Source organism: Podarcis tiliguerta (genome assembly GCF_965153285.1).
Source record: "Podarcis tiliguerta genome assembly, chromosome: 14".
Classification (NCBI taxonomy): Eukaryota; Metazoa; Chordata; class Lepidosauria; order Squamata; family Lacertidae; genus Podarcis; species Podarcis tiliguerta.
Genome location: NC_139547.1, coordinates 38,915,782 through 38,933,006, shown reverse-complemented (window position 1 = coordinate 38,933,006; position 17,225 = coordinate 38,915,782). Strand labels below are relative to the sequence as shown.

At 42.8% G+C, this 17,225-nt stretch overlaps 1 protein-coding gene and 2 long non-coding RNA genes across 5 annotated transcripts; 1 reads left to right on the top strand and 2 right to left on the bottom strand.

Moving 5' to 3' along the window:
• Window positions 1-539: 539 nt before the first annotated feature.
• On the top strand, window positions 540-4,216 carry LOC310664033. Its single transcript, XR_014504752.1, has 2 exons — window positions 540-1,209; window positions 1,577-4,216. It is a non-coding gene; the product is annotated as an uncharacterized lncRNA (long non-coding RNA).
• On the bottom strand, window positions 2,440-9,068 carry LOC310664021 (transmembrane protein 238-like). 2 transcript variants are annotated; one of them, XM_083412580.1, is made up of 2 exons: window positions 6,270-9,068; window positions 2,440-3,531 (listed from the first exon to the last, which is right to left on the bottom strand). In XM_083412580.1, the coding sequence occupies exon 1, from the start codon at window positions 7,269-7,271 to the stop codon at window positions 6,567-6,569; it is 705 nt and encodes a 234-aa protein (XP_083268706.1). In that variant the 5' UTR covers window positions 7,272-9,068; the 3' UTR covers window positions 2,440-3,531; window positions 6,270-6,566. The 2 variants fall into 2 exon arrangements, with proteins under 2 accessions (XP_083268706.1, XP_083268705.1); XM_083412579.1 differs by having other exon boundaries at window positions 6,494-9,068.
• Window positions 9,069-9,403: 335 nt separating this feature from the next.
• On the bottom strand, window positions 9,404-16,160 carry LOC310664030. Of its 2 annotated transcripts, XR_014504747.1 has the most exons (3): window positions 14,383-16,160; window positions 10,101-10,717; window positions 9,404-9,900 (listed from the first exon to the last, which is right to left on the bottom strand). It is a non-coding gene; the product is annotated as an uncharacterized lncRNA (long non-coding RNA). The 2 variants fall into 2 exon arrangements; XR_014504748.1 differs by lacking the exon at window positions 14,383-16,160 and having other exon boundaries at window positions 10,101-10,813.
• Window positions 16,161-17,225: the final 1,065 nt, after the last annotated feature.

Here is a 17,225-nt window from a genome sequence, read left to right as displayed (position 1 = left end):
TAGGCTTGTCTAAGCAGGAATGCTAATTTTAGCAAGCACTGAAAAAGAGTACAGTGAAGCTGCCTTCTTGATCTCAATAGGCAGGGAGTTCCAAAGTCTAGGCGCTGCCACACTAGATGATCAAGTTCTTGCAAATGAGGGAGAGGTATTATTGGCCTGTAATAGTGCCAATTCCACCAATCGCTATGGGGTAAGGCGATCTCGTAGGGATGAAATAATGAAATACAAATAAATGCAGTGCAGTTCTGCATCGTATGTATGTCTACTTGGAAGTGCTGCCAAGATCTAGGATTTCATCCTTAGCCTAATAATAGATCCCTGCCTATTTCGGAACTGTGTGTGGCAGCACACATCCAATGAATTATTCCCTTCACGTGATCTGTCGATTTAAACTCAAAGGGGGCACACTTCTGAACAGGTATGCATAGCATTGAATTCTTAATTATGCAAAATACATTATCAGTTTTGCACTTTGTAAAAAGAAAAGAAAAGACAGTATGTGAAGCTGGAGTGGCTTCAATACTTTTTAACAATTTAAGTTTTGTTACGTTTTGGGGTTTATTTGATTTTCCAGTTAGGTTTTGGGTTGAACATGGCAGGAACCACAAGTAAAGGCTCTTGTTTCGGTCTGTCTTAAAGGACTGCATACACACCATGCACAACTTCCCTCAAATAATCCTGGGAACTGTAGTTTGCTAAGGGTGCAGGTAATTGTAGCTCTGCGAGGGTAAACTATTTCCAGTAGTCCTCTGGGGGAACCCATGTGCTGTAAATATATGGCATGCATGTGGCCATGGTCCCATTCTGCCCTATTCAAAGCCAAATGAAAATGAAGGGGAATTTTGACCATGCTTCACATACAATTTCATGTGAAACCATTGTAAGATAGTAGCTGAAGTGCTGTACTGAGGAGACCCAGGTTCAAATCTTCACTCACTGGTCAAACAATGGCTGGCACTACCATTAGGCACAATGAGGCAGCCACTGCAGGTGGATGCTATGGGGTAAAGATAAGACAAAAGTTGTATGGGCCATGTGGTGCACCCTGTGTTATTTAAGCTTGCCTGTTGCTCTTAGGTGTGATGGAGGACTCTGCACCCACCAAAAGTACATGGTTCCTGGAATGTTGATTACTAGGGAATGCAGCCATTGGGCTTAGAGATGCTCCACCCCCAAGTTTATGGTGTGCTTTTCCCTGATATCAATAAGGTAAAGGTAAAGGGACCCCTGACCATTAGGTCCAGTTGTGACTGACTCTGGGGTTGCAGCGCTCATCTCGCTTTATTGGCCAAGGGAACCGGCGTACAGCTTCCGGGTCATGTGGCCAGCATGACTAAGCCGCTTCTGGTGAACCAGAGCAGTGCATGGGAACACCGTTTACCTTCCCACCAGAGCGGTACCTATTTATCTACTTGCACTTTGACGTGCTTTCAAACTGCTAGGTGGGCAGGAGCAGGGACCGAGCAACGGGAGCTCACCCCGTCGCGGAGTTTCGAACCGCCGACCTTCTGATCGGCAAGTCCTAGGCTCTGTGGTTTAACCCACAGCGCCACCCGCGTCCCTTCAGTATCAGTAGTATACACATTTTTAATAACAACCAAACAAACAGACAAATCACTGCTGAATTGCACCCACCAATATGTGGGCTGAGGTTAAGATGAACAGAGGCTGTTTTAGGGTGGGGCGACTGCTGCAGTCACACTGGGCGCTGCACTGCATGGGGCACCAAAACAATGCTGTAGAATGGAGCGTGAGAGGCAGGGGCTGCCAAATTTTAGCGTCACATAGGTGCTGAATTTGAGCATCTGCACAGCAAGGCATTGAAGACAGACCAAGATATTGCTACATACTACGACTTTCAGGCATAGGGGTCAAATGAAACCTGGATGGACATGGATAACATCAAACATGCCAAAGATAGAATTGACTTGAAGGGGATTGTGACGTAGAAACTGTACAAATCCACCTTCTCAAACTAAAAAGACAAGTCCCACCCCCACAAATATCTGATCCTAGGAAGAAAAGGTGTGTGTGTATGAAGCAAGCATATTTCCAGTGGGTCTGCTAATGAAATCTTGTACACAGAGACACAAGCGCAACATGTCCCTTTTCCAAGTTTTGAAAATGTTTTGTTACGCAATGCTTTAGCTCTGTTGTGCACAAGTTAGTTAGTGGTACTTAGGAATGTGGCCCCAGAATCTATGAATAGATTCTGGGGCAGGCAAGTGAGCTGAAGGAGGTGGAAAAAGGAAACCTAAGAAGCTAGTAACAGTATATTTTTAGTAATGGAATGCCAGATTCTTGTTTGACCCAATATCTACTTTTCTGCTTGTTTAAAATAATCTCTACCTGTTCCTTCATTCTATCAATTCAAATGTAAAGCAGAATCACAAAGAAAGACAACCATTTTTATTAACAACAATTTTGCCAGTAGCAGTATTGAATCAAGGTGGCAAAACTTTATTTAATGAGGTAGGTACAAACAGTAGACCTTCTAGTTGCCTTTGTCATACCAGCATTCTTTAGAAACATTTCTAGAATTATTATTATTATTAAAAAATCAATGGCCAAGTTTCACCTATTTCACATTGTAGTAGAATCTAGTGCATTTCTATTTTTTCTCTAAGATGCAACATTTCTAATTCCAAGCCAATAAAAAAAGGGTGGGGGACCTGAGAATTTGGAAGACTGGACATTTCATTCAGTACATTTTACAGTATAAAAATCCACAAAATGACAAGGATGGATTCAAACTTAAGTTCACCCAACTAGGTCCCACTAAAAAGCAGTAAGACAAGTCCCATTGGGTAAATCCAATGTCAGTCATATTCAGAGCAGACCCACTGAAATCAATGGACTTAAACCACTTGCCCATTGATTTCAGTGGTTCTATTCTGAGTATACCTTAGTTGGATATCACCCATTGATTTCAAAGAGACCCAGGTTCAAACAACCTAACCCAAGTTCAGACAACTTAAGTCTTGGGATCCAAGCCACTTCAACAATCATTCATAAAGCTCCCTTCACCAACGGATCTTAAGAGCATTCATATAAATAAGACATATCATGTGTTTAAGGCACTTTTGAGGACTTCTAAACTTCTAAACCCTGCTTTCAGGGTGTCAAAACTACTTCTCCAAGAAGTATGTGAATACTTCCACATAAAAGTTTTAGTCAGTAGCGCACATTTACAGTTTGCGGATAAATGCCCTTGTTTTAAGAGTAGGAGTGCTATTCAGTTTATGGAAACATTAAAAAAATTATAAATCCTATTGTCCTTAAGTAATTGTTAAGTTGAATAACTGAATATAAATCCTTTTACACTGCTTAATATATAGGCAATGCTGTTTTCCAGCAGAAATCTGAAGCATAAATATTTGGCAGAAATGTGGTTTCATAACACAGTGCAGATTCCAAAGAGTTCACAGATGGTTGTATGTAGTTTTTCCAGCATCTTGTGACTAAGATGATGTCCACATTTGTTTTTCATCATAACTCACAGTAATAGTAAGTAACAGTCTTTGATAATTCCTGAAAGGAAAAACAAACAATGTAAATAAAATATTTTAAGTATCAGCCTTTTTGAAAATATGGGAAAATATTTCCTATCAAGAAAAACAATTATGGAATCAATAAAATATGATCTGAAGAGTCTTCAAAGCATCTTAATTACCGGTAAGTCTGATTACACTGTCAGACTCAGATCAATGTATTATACATTTTTACCATTCCATGTAACTTAAGTATTTCTTATAATACTAATAGTGATGCTATTCTTAGAACATCAGTAAGCCAACTCTTCCATATCTCAAATCTTTCAGTGTGTATATCCAATCCCATTCAACCTGATCACTTTCTTTTAGACTAGAGCTTATCTAACGGTGAGAACTGTTCTTTGATTAAAAGGCTACTATTCTTAGAGGACTAGTTTTCACAAAACTCATTAGGTCAATAGTTTCAGCTCATTAGTATAAGAAAATCAAATTAATTATAAGATGAAAGTCAGTTTGTGTTCTGTATTGTACTTGCATATTTAGAGTGGTACAGATGTAATTAACTCTGGTTGTAGAAGTGGGAAATTATGCAATCACCCACTCCTTCCCTCTCTTCCTCTATCTCTTGTGTATTCCCTTATACCCTGATGTTCTGCATTAGACCACTGCCAATGCTGACTAAAGCTGCTTCTGATCTTCATAATGCAATTCTAAAAAGAAAACCAAGAAGCAAACTTAAAAACAAAGAAACCCTTGCACAAATCAAATGTCTTTTGAAAGAAAGACTGGACTGCCCTCTTAAAAATAGGTATGAAGAAGGCACCATAGGTGTGGAAACTCTCTGCATCATTCTACTCCATATTTAACCTCACAAACGTGAGGGGTCTGGAACAGGACCGTTTTGCTCAAAACACAGGAAATGGGGAAGCTATGGCACCTCCAGATGCTGTTGGATTCCAACTCTCGTCATTTCCAACCACTGGCCATGCTGACTGTGTGTGAAGGAGGAGGGTCCAACATCTGGAAGGTGACATCTTCCCCATCCCTGATTTAGAAATGTAACCAGCTAGTACCCAGAAGCTTACAGCCAACCAGTCTGATGAGTACTGGTGTAACATTAGGTCCTACACCCACTAAAAGCCAATCAGGTGCATTCTTCTGACACCATTAGCAGTTTCCCAAGTTATTTTCAACAGTAGCTTTGTAAATAGCATGCTGCAATAACTGATCCAAGGGGTTGTCAAGGAATCGAGTGGCACAGTCCATGTGCTCCAGACAAACCTAGCAAAAGCACTCTTCGCCATGACCAGAGTATCCAGAGCAAGTTCAGTTCAAGGAGTACTCCCAACAGAAAGTTTAATCCTTCCATAACTCAATTCCACTCTAGAAGAGGTAGATCTCCTTGACTATGTGCCCCCCATCCCTATGTAGCATTAACTTTTCCATCTGATCAAAATAAATAAATAAAATCTGGATTCAGTTTCAGTTTGCTAATCGTTATTTAGCCCCAAGCAAGCTCCAACATAAATTTGGAGCCATTACTGCTGCTTGAGTTTGAAGTTACTAGCATATTGATAGTGTACTGGTCATCCACATAGTATCTCCCACTTGAACAACTGCCTCACATAAATACAAGTCTGTAAAGATTTAACATGTGATAAAATTTGCTGTTGTTCCCAGATAAGAAGCATTGGGAAGCGCCAAAATCATTTGTTTTCCTTTTCAATAAAACAATTTGGATCAGAAAAGAGGAAAAACCCTACAACTTTACTTAAATATTTAAGGTTTGTAGGAAATAATGTATACACATTCATAATGAACTATGAATTATTACTTATCTTTAAGATAAGCAATTTATTAAGCTTGCTAAAGGACTCCACCAAGTACAGTCATCAAACGATCAATGGGAGGAGGCAGTGTCAGGTACAAAGTACTGACCTAAGTTATACTTGTTGGCATCCGTCTGTCTCGAGAGACAATGGAGTGCACCTCTGGGGGTGAAGTCGAACTGCTGTGTTAGAAGCACCAAAGCAGATTTTCCCCTTGTTTGAAATCTGAGAGCCAGTGTGGTATAACAGTTATAGGACTTAGGGAGACGCCAGTTCAAATCCTCCACTCAGCCATTAAGCTCTCACAGAGCACCCTTGGCCCAGTCACCGCTTTATTTTGAAACAAGTGACATGTAACCAAGGTTTATTGTTGGTTACAGCTCCTAGAAGAATGCTTAACTATGAGCCCTGGTTCAGACAACATGCTAAGCCAAGTATCAGCCAGAGAGACTGCGGAAGAGCAAAGCCATGGTTTGTCTTAACAGGTTACCTAACAGCAGCAGTGCTCAGCCTAACCTACTTTACAGGATTGTTGCGAGGACAATGATGTACTCTGGGTTGTATTCAATGTTATTCCTCCTCTTAGAAGACCCGCTGAGATTAATGGACATGACTAACTTGGCTCTATTAATTTCAGTGGATCTACTCTGAGTGTTAGTAAAATATTGTAACTCATTTTTCAGGAGGAAAAAAACCTCTTTACAAAGCACAGTCACAGTATCAAAACCATCCCTGACACCCTGTGGGGGTACCATACACATGGGGATAGCCAGGATTCATGTTTGGGGTGGGGAGGACACCCACCTGCCATCATCCTCTGTCTATCTAGAAGATTCGGAAATGTCTCAACAACAGTGGTTTTAAATTACTTTCTTTTGACCCCAAGTGCTTGGTGGAGAAAAAATCTTTCTACAAGTTCCAAGTATTATTTTTTTGAGTTATTTACCTGGCTGTGGGGGGGCGGGGAGCAATAGCTGCCCTCACCCACCCCACTTTTGATCTCCTTGGGGCTGGAAACGCAATATAGGAATGAATAAAGGCGGGGAGTTGGAGGAGAGGCAAGGCACACTTATCCTAATGATGATGATAATGACCATGCAGCTGCCATGAGCGAGTGGGGTCCTGAGGGCCCGTCGGGCGGCGCGTCCTAGTTCACCCCCCGGCACCCACCTCGCCGACCCGGCCTGGCTCCCGGGCCTCGCCGTCCGTCCTCGCCTCGCCTGCTTCCTCCTCCTCCTCCTCCTCAGGCCGGCTGCAGCTCCACCGAGGTGGATACCGTCGTGGCCACCGACGCCGACGCGGCGCTGGCGAAGTGAGCCCTCCTGACGGAGCCCGGCTGGCACTCGGGGGACCGGGAGAAGGCGGTGAAGGGCCCCGAGAAGCGCATGCTGAGGTTCCTGACAAGCCGGGCCAGGCCGTGGCCTGCGGGCGCCCCCACGGGCGCCGCTTTCTTCTTCTTGGTCGAGTGGCGCCGGAGCCCCACGTCGTCCTGCAGCTCGGCGGCGGGCACCTCCAGGTTGCCCACGTACCAGAAGACCCACCAGAGGAGGCTGAAGAAGATGCCCACGCCGCCGCCGTAGATGAGCAGGTCGGCGAAGAAGACGTCGACGAAGACGCCCACCAGCAGGATGGCCAGGCCCACCGCGTCGAAGAGCAGCGCCATCCAGAAGGCGCCCGCGCACCGGCCCAGCCCCCCGCCCAGCGAGGCCATGGTCGCCGAGGCGGCGGGCAGAGAGGTGGCCGACTCCGGAGGGGAGCCGAAGGCGCTCGACAAGGAGACTGCGCTAGACCAAGGCGAGAGCAGCCCGTCCGAGGGGACGGCGCCGGGCACCTGGAGCACCTGAAGCGCCGCCGGCCCGCCTCGCGCCCCTGAGGCCACACCTGCCGCCCCTGAGGGGGGCAAGGTCCCCGCCTGAGGCGGCGGCGCCTTCCCCAGCGCCACAGCCATGCTGGGCGAGCAGGAGAGAATCCCGCCTTACCTGAGGGACCGGGAAGGACACGCCCTCCTCCTCCTCGCACCTGGCGGGGCGGGGCGGGGCGCGCGCACCTTGAGGCGGCGCTCGCGTCCCTTCCACCGCCGCCGCCCCGACAGGTGTCCCCTCATGGACTCTCCTTTTCAGACGCCTCAGGCGGTTCCCCATCTCTTGTCCTTCCCAACCCAAAGGGGAGAGAGCAGCACACTCGTGTGTATTTGTGCAAAACGCACACCAGGGATAGTGGAGTCAGTGGAGTATGAGACTCGTGGTCTCAAGGGTTGTGGGACTGAGCATGACAGGGGCAGGGCCGGATTTAGGTTCGATGAAGCCCTAAGTTACTGAAGGTAATGGGGCCCTTTATATGTCCAGCTGTCCTTTGTCAACAACAAATTGTCGCTGTTTTCTGTGTTGAATATATGATATATGGTAATTTATGGACCTAATAGGTATCTAAAGCCATTTGCACAGGCAGAATGTAGGCACCCTATATACAGAAATGAGCAAACCAGTGATATTTTAGGGAGCAGGCTAGCAGGCGGAGGCATTACTTACATCATAGGAGCCTACACAACACAAAACACTGTTGCTGTATGTAGGTTTTATTTTATTTTTTATCTTATATTTTGGAAATGTACATCCAGGTTTTTTGTCGTTTAAATTTTTTTGGGGGCCCCCAAGAGAGCTATAGCCCTAAGCTATAGCTTATATGTTTATCTTATACGTAAATCTGGCACTGACATGGGGGTTGGACTAGATGACCCTCCCATCTCTTTGATTCTGTGAGTTGCATTCTGGCCAGTTTTGGACATCATCATTGCAAATGACTCTCGCAGTTTATTTTAGACCTAGTGCTTTACACTGGGTTGTGGGTAAATAACCTTGTGCTTTGGAAAAAGAAGTGAGATAATCCTTATATTACCAGGGAAGGACTTGCAGTATTAACATCTATGCATATTTACTCAGAAGTAAGAATCACTGTGCTGAAGAGTAAGCCATAGTGAAGCCTCTCAATTTTTGTAAAAAGCTGCAGCTATTCTGTTGAATTCTTAGTTACTGTTCTTAAAACATTTCATCCCTTGGAAAGCTGTTTATGTGGTCTGTAGCATGCCAAGTGTATTTCAAAGCAACCTAATGAAGTTTAGTTTGTTCAAATCCATTTCAAAATCAGAATTAGTGTTCCACGAGGAAAACACCCAAGGGTAAGAGCACTTTTTTCCATCGGCTGTTGCAGGGGTGGGGGGGAAGCATACTTCGTGCAGGTTAGCTGTGTTAATCCAACAAAAATAACAAAGAATCTAGTGGCTCTTTAAAAATAGATTTATTGCAGTAGTTAAGGGAACAAATGTGGAAACTGAGACTCTGTATACATTACTGTTTGCTTCAGCTCCAGTGTGCTCTCACCTTTTTGAGCTGAGTACACATGATATTATCCACAATCCAGATGTACCCTGTAGTTTCTTGAGAAATACTGCTGCTTGATGCATTTTCCCTCAGACCAACTTCAATCCAATTTGAAACGTAAGTTATGGTTAAGCTATGATGTGTATATTTCAGACATCTGTTCCACTCACACAGATGACAGCACATGAGCAGATGATGGCTTTGTTGAATAGGAGTTTGGGTGGCAGCACCGGGGTAATGGTGTGTACAGCAACATCAGACATGACTTGAAACACACTGGGGGTGCTAATTTGTACAAGCAAAGCTTAGTAACTTGAACTTCATCTTTAAAAGGCACAGGAAATCTGCCAGAGGAATTTTTTTTACCATGTTTAAAGGTAAAAAGGGACCCCTGACCATTAGGTCCAGTTGTGGCCGACTCTGGGGTTGCGGCGCTCATCTCACTTTATTGGCCGAGGGAGCCGGTGTACAGCTTCTGGGTCATGTGGCCAACATGACTAAGCCGCTTCTGGTGAACCAGAGCAGTGCACGGAGCGGTACCTATTTATCCACTTGCACTTTGACGTGCTTTCGAACTGCTAGGTTGGCAAGAGCAGGGACTGAGCGACGGGATCTGACCCCGTCACAGGGATTCGAACCGCCGACCTTCCAATCGGCAAGTCCTAGGCTCTGTGGTTTAACCTACAGTGCCACCTGTGTCCCCTTTACCATCTTTACTTGAGTCTAAAGCACCATCGAATCAAATGTGCACCTTAATTTTCACAATGTAATTTGGCCAAGAAAAGGTGAGCGTTAGATTTGAGTAAATACGGTGCATGGCATAAGACCTCTTCCCTCTCTACTATTTTTTCCTATCGCCACTGCCAATAAAAATGTTCCTAAAAGTAAGTGGACCCCTAATGCACTTTAGGAGAACTATAAAAAGCTCTCCCCAGGCATTTGGCAGAAGCATTGTTTGGTTCCTCAGAGGAGGACCGTTCTTCCTCCTGTAAAAACCTCTGGTGGTTTATATCTGCTAGAGGTGAAAATTTCTCAAGAGGCAAAAAATTAAGGTAGTCATGTTGGCCCATTAGAAAAATTCTATGCACAACTGCACTACTTTTATTTGGGAACAACAGAAAGTGGTGAGCATGTTTCCTTTACGCAAAGGAGAAGACCGCAATATTTATAGGAAAAAGCAAAATCCTTTTGTACAAATGTCTGTTAAACCAAAGATAGTGGGAAAACTATCTTTGCAAGCAGGATATCACTTTAAGTATTTTTTAATAAATTGGGTTTATTTAAAAATTACATTGAGGATTGTAATAATAGGAAGTTTATGAGAACCTTTGAATAGCTTCTGTAATTCACTGAATAAGTTAAAGAAAGTACATTATCTTTGAAAAGTAATTATTATAAACAGATGAATAGTGTGCTGGATAAATACATAGTTAAAGTTATATGGAACTGGCAGGAAGTCACTGGAACCAAAAGAAGACTTTGATAAAAGTGTAACAGATATTGACAAATTTTTGTTGTTTCTTTTTTTATTATGGATAACTATGATTTTGTGTTATTTTTTTTAAGTTCAATAAAGCAATTAAAAAAGCTTAAAAATAAAAAAGGATATCACTTTAAAAAGGATGGATCTCAAGCGCTGAAGTCTGTAGGGCTTCCTGTTAAAAGTCCATCATATCTCAGGGCATGCTTAATAATGGGTAACCACACCATTCCTGCAACGAAGAACATGAGTCCAATGGAAAGACAAACAGGCCCCAGGGCAGATGGCACATCTACAGTGTGGACCAAGTGCAAGGCAGAAAGGCCAATCCCACTAAGAAAGACAAGGAGTCCAATGGCAATCAATGTAAGAGGCTTATTGTAGTACACCCAGTTGCTTTGTTCCCCGATTATAACGGCCTCGTTCCTTGTTCTTGAAGGGAAGTTTGAAGCATCAACAAGAGATGGTAGCCCCTCATGGGTGGGGATTGGCTTTATCACAGACATGCCACAAGATGTACTCCAAAGAGCAGAGGACCTGGAAAGTATGACATGCTTAAGTCATTTAGTCTAACCAGTAAGAATATCAAAAAGACTATTCAGTAGAATGTAAGATCGTTATTCCCACTCTCTCTCCCCCCTCCCTCTCCTTTCCCCTCCCCCCAACCACATGGTGTCTAGGGCAGGGGTCAGCAAACTTTTTCAGCAGGGGGGCGGTTCACTGTCCCTTAGACCTTGTGGGGGGCCGGACTACTTTTTTTTTGGGGGGGGGGGAGAACTAATTCCTATGCCCCACAAATAACCCAGAGATGCATTTTAAATAAAAGGACACATTCTACTCATGTAAAAACACTCTGATTCCCAGACTGTCCACGGGCCAGATTTAGAAGGCGATTGGGCAGGATCCGGCCCCTGGGCCTTAGTTTGCCTACCCATGGTCTAGGACATCAGGGTCCCATACCAAAAGCAAATGAATTGTGGAAAAGACTCTGAACTGAATATGGAGACACTATAGGTACTTTTCCTTGTTTATTAGATTATTTTTTTGTACCACAAGAAAACACTTTAAAAAGACTAATTTTAAAAAGACGGTGATTATTCCGAAGTTAGGTCCATCCATCTGAGCAGCAGATGCACAGAAGCTAGCCCCAGCCCTGAACTCCCATGCCCTGCCATCTCTGCAAAAGGGAAGATTTCATGTTCACGGTTTCACGTGCTTTCCTTTTGCAGACACTGGCATAGGGACCAGGATAAGTTTTCAGTTCAGAATTTATATCCCACAGTGTTGGCTGGTGCAAGCAGGACGCTGCACCACCGACCTCAGTCTGCCCTTTAGCCAGCACCCACCTGTCTCCCTTTCTTACAACCAGTTATGGGGTAGCTCTAACAGTCATTGGCTGATGATCATTGGCTGATCATCACATACTGCTGATCTCCCTGGATTAAGCGCCATGGCCACCAAACACCCCATGGAATCCAACAAAACGTAGTTATGACAAGTGGGAGCTTAGAAAGAGACATACTGGTAAATGAAACAAATATTACCAAAATGCTTTAATTGTCCAGTGTGCACTCTCATCTAAAGGGAGCCAAAACCCACTGCAGTAGCCCCGGAATATCTCACTCACAAAAATGCGGAGCCATAATTCATTGGCTCAAGTAACAATCCCATAAAATAGCATTCATTTAGCGTGCTAAGGCAAGAAAGTGAGGAATTGGGACCAACCCACCCCCACCCCCACCCCTGATCACATTCAGTAATAAAGAGAACATAAATATTAGCCCTAATCACTAATTGGCAACAGGCACTTGAGATGTGTATTTGTAATAAACCATATTGAGTTTGGAGTTTATGTTATTGAATTGTGAAGCAAGCATTCAAGTGGTTTTCTCCCTCCCTCCCTCCCTCCCTCTAAAGTTAATAAGTGCCTGCTTTAATCTAATCAGTTAGATATATTGATCAGATTACAGAAAGAGTTTATTAATTCTAGTGAGGAAAACAGCAGTTGCATGCTTGCTTTAGAGACAGATGTTCTGTGCACATGGAGGCACTAGAACACATCATAATGCTATCTAATACCTAGGGACAGGTGTGTAAATACACAAGTGGCAACACTGCAGAGCACTCAGGACCTCAGCGTCTGTGCTGTTTTTGCCAAACCTTCCACAATTTCTTACAACTGCTAATAATGGGTGCGGTCCTAAAGTCAGAAAATATAGAGGGGTGTGTGTGTGCCATCTTAAAGAGTTGTTTTTAATGGTTCATGCAAGTAAGAAAATAAGATCTAAAGCAAAACAAACACCATAGGCCAGTTCCCTGCTATCAGATGAGATAAGAGTTCTTCCATTAGTAAGGACAAAGTTCACGATAGGAAACTCTACAATAGCTTATCTTTGATAGCCTGGCAATGCGAAACTAAAACCTGGCACTATTGCCTGTAGTTCGCATTATACAATTAAGAAAGCTGAAGCAACAAATTATTTTAAAAAGAGTGTGTAAGAGCATATTAATGTTCTGAACCTTTAAAGAAACAATAGATCAAACCAAGGGTCCTTCATTTTAAATTAGGGCACAAAGTGTCTGTGGATCAGTGTTAGAAAAGCTGTTGTTGGAATTTCGCTCCCATAATGATTCCACTGCCTGTGGCTTGATGGGAGTTGGTGACCAACAAGATTTGGGGGGCTATTCCCAGACTTGTAACAGGAGGGCAGAATTTTGCCTTATAGTAGAATCCAAGGATATGAAACCTATACCACTACAGCGGTTGTTGGACTACAGATCCCATCGTCTTTGACCTTTGGCTCTTCTGGCTGGGGAGTCCACAGCTGGAGAGCCACTGTTTCCCCTTCCCCAGTAATTCTAGACATGTTTATGTGGAAGCACGTGCCACTGTTGGCTCTTCCATATAACCATGTGCATAGGGGGTGGCAGCCTAAACTTGTTTTAAAAACTGAACTCTTCACAGTTTGCAAAACACTTCCTCTGGCAAGATTATCCAAGGAAAACATTTGAGGTACTATTTCAATAAAATAATGTAAACAGGCAGGAAAGCTGGCAGAGAGATGCAACCGTTTATTTGGGGCTGGAAGAAATAATGTCTGACAGCCTAATCCTGTGTACTCAGTGCAAAAGGTATCATCAGCTGCAGCTGCAGCACCAACTGCACTGCATCTGCACTGTTGTGCCTGGACTTTCTGCACAATGAAAAGGGCCTAGCTCAGTGGTAGAGCATCTGCTTTGCATGCAAAAGGTGCCGGGTTCAATCCCCAAAATCTCCACGTAAGGCTGGGGAAAGACTCCCTTTCTAAATACCCTGGAGAACTGCTGCCAGTCAGTGTAGACAATACCAGGTGAACCAATTGTCTGACTTGGTAAAATGCAGCTTCCTTTGTTCTTTAGAAAAGACTCTGCGTTCTAATGTCAATCCAGGCTGCTTTGCATGGGAACCTTTTAGGTGAGTTCTTTGCATATGCATCTCCACGGCAAAACTTTCACACAACTTTTGTTTTGAAAAGTACTGTAGCTTAGTTTCTTAATTGTGCTAACCGTAACCTTGCTGCTTTCTGCTGCCAGTTGTATGGATGTTTACAGGTAAGTCCTACTGAAATCAGTGGGACTTGCCTCCAAGTAAACAGCTGAGGTTAGGCTACATGCCATTTTGAGCAATTGCTTCAAGGTCTGCAGGCAGGTTTTTAAATGAAACGAAAATGAAAACATTTATTCCTTTAGGGTGCCTTGATAAAGAAACGTTTATCAGTACACACTACAAGGTGGTTTTCATAGCCATTTTATGTAATGCTTCTAGAATTATTTTTAAATTTCAGTTTTGTTAAAGTTGTGGTTAAATCTACATTGCAGGAAATTTAAAAATACACTGGTCACATACACACCATACATTTAAAGCACATTTATATTACAAGTCATTGCTCCCACCACAAAGAATCTTGGAAACTGTTGCCTCTCCCTCAGAGCTACAATTCCCAGCACCCTTAGAGAACTAAAGTTCCCGGAATTCGTTACAGGGAACTAGGTGCCTTAAAAGTGCTTTAAATATATGGTGTGGATGTGACCACTTTGACTAAGAGCAAAAATCCAGAGGCAGATTTTTACATTTTAAAACCTAAGCAGACATCACAAAAAATTAATTGAAAGCAAGATTGTTCACAAAATGACTTTAACCATGCAACCCTAAGAATACTTACTCAGAAGAAAATCCCAGAGTTTAATGGGATTTACTCTCCAGAAGCGTGTTTAGGATTGCAGCCCAAGATAAAGAGCACCTAAGAATATGGCTGCTAAAACATGCCGACTATAATTTCTTCAGAGACATTCTTCCATAAAAAAAAGTTGCACTGAAAATTCAGTTTATGTCCACTTGCATGCCCTCTCATAGGTATAACAGTTTAGCTGCCTTTCAATGAAGTCTGATGGCGTGTGCAGGGGGTGAAAGCAAACTAGTCTTTGCTTTTAGCACAGATGTATTTGACCTGGGTGAGTTTTGCTATTCTTGTGGAACTCACAGGATTGGACGATTAAACAAAACAGATTCTGCACACAGCACATTTCTGTAATCTGAGATGCAACAGATTATAGAAGAGAGGAATTGGGACAATATGGAGTGCCATTCCTTTGAAACATGTTAGAGTCAAAAAGAGGTACGCATTTGAGGGCACCCCCAAATTTAGCTCATTGCAAGAGGCCCACTCCTTACTATTGCAGAAGGTTACATGCTCCAGTTCATTTACAGCCTGCTGATTTATAATGCTAAGAGGGTGATAGTTATTTTATTAGTTTATTGATTGCCTTCCCCACACAAATCTCAAGGTGATGTACAATAAAATAACTTTAAAATCCCAGTTAAAAGCAACACAGAAAACAGCAGATATATTTGAAAAGAAAAAAGAAAAACCCACCCAAAATAAGACACCCATGGCAGAAATCCATTGATCCAGCTGGGAAGATAAAAAATGTTCTTCTGTTTTTTCCAGAAAGTGTTGACAGTGGGCTCCTCCTGTATCTCGACAGGAATGCTATTTAACAGGATGGGGGCAGCCACGATGAAAGCACTGCACTAAGCAAAGGGAGATTTAGGGGAGCGTGACCAGTTCACCCACAGGGTGCCACAAGGTGAGCTACAAGGACTTAGAACAGAAGGTGAGGTGGGGAACTGAATTTTGGTTTTGCACAGGGCACTGCTGATATTCGAAAGCCAGAAGTCCACCATTTCTCTAAGTTACTGTGGAGTGGGCTTCTAAGATCTTTGGACTTGGATAAACTCTCCTGCAGAACTCAGTGGGATACATAAGAGATAAAGGGGTTTCTCAAGTAATCTGGTCCGCCTCATATGTTAGCACCAGCACCTTGAACTTTGCCTGGTAGCAGATTGGCAGCCAGTGCAATCTCACAACCAAGGTGCTGTACACTGGCTGCACTTTGCCTTCATAGCCAACCCGTTAGCTTGGTTAAAGATACACTAGGAAGCAAACAAATAATGATTGCTGTAAAATAGATGATCAGCCATTTAAAATAAACATGAGCGGTCGCAAATGGGAAATATGTGAATGGCATGTTGCCTTAATGTTCATGTGCCACATTTTCTTGGGGCTGATTTACAGAGGGTTAATTAAGCACATGGCAACAAAACCAAGAGTCCTGTGAAATTTTAAAAGTGCAACATTATGGCGTAAGCTTCATGGACTAGAGCCTACTTGCTCAGATGCATGGAGCATCAACCTCAGTTGTCAGCTATATCCAGACATGGGTGGAAGTAATGTAAAGGTGAAGTTAAATAGCAAGGGAATGAATAAACCAGTCTGTGGCTGTGTATGCGCCATCTTTTTAAAGCACATGGCTTCTCCCAAAGAATCATGGAAATTGTTGTTTAATTCTCACAAAGCAGTTCCCAGCATCCTTAACAAACAAGTTCCCAGGATTCTTGGGAAATTCTGCTTCAAATATATGGTGTGTGCACACAGCCTCTGACAACTTAAACGTATCCTCATAACAGCAGTAAACGGTGACAGCACTGGTGACAGCAGTAAATGGTGACAGTAAATGGTGCTAAACGAAAGAACAAAGCTTGTGCCACAGGAAATTATTGGGTTATATCCACTAGCTAGTACTATTCATGTTCATTAGTTTCAATGGATCTACTCGGGGTAGGACTAGCATTGGACCGAACCCATTTTTTTTTCTATTCCAACCCTAATGAACAGAATCAAACTTACCAAGAAGGGTGGAAGCAAGTCTTAAAAGTTAGTAAGTTGCTTCTTACAATAACTCCGTTGGATTCTATTTTAAGAGATTCTAAGAGATGGTAAATGTTTTGCACTTAAGACTAGACATGAGTTTAATTTACTTGCCATGTGCCTTGAAAAATTAGTAATTGAAAATAGCTTGTAGAGATGGAAGCCAAATTAGCCAACATACATAGACAACGGAGTAAGAAAGTTTACTAAAAATGTTATGATGTAGAAATTGCAAGATTGTATTTGATGGTTCTGAAATAGTGTGTTTACATCTGACCTTGACTTTGTAAAGTGCATTGGATCGGCTAACACAGTACAGCCATTAAGCACTAGTCTGAGTGTTTTTGCAAAAAACCTTGCTAAATACCACTCAAGATAAAGAGATAATGTGTGCAATTTCAAACAATTTTTAGGAGGTTATCTTTGATCTACATGCACAATACAAAACCATTTGCTCAGCTTCAAAACCCTTTGATAGAGAGATGTAAATGCTTTATTGCATAAATATTAGGACTACTGACGTAAAACTCAGAATTGCTATAAACAGCATTTGACATAGTCCATATTAACTGACCACCTCCCTAACTAAAAGCCACTAATAGCACAATTTCAAGTCCAGGCACAACTAAGCATTTAGATTTACAAGATTTTTGTCATAGTGAAGCCAGTACTTTACCCTTAAATAAAACCACCAGCCTGTAAGATGCATAAGGCTGAGAGAGATTGTCCTAACTTCACTCTGTGAGGTTCAGGGCTGAGGGGATCTGAGCATCCTCAGTCTTAGTCTCACACTCTAG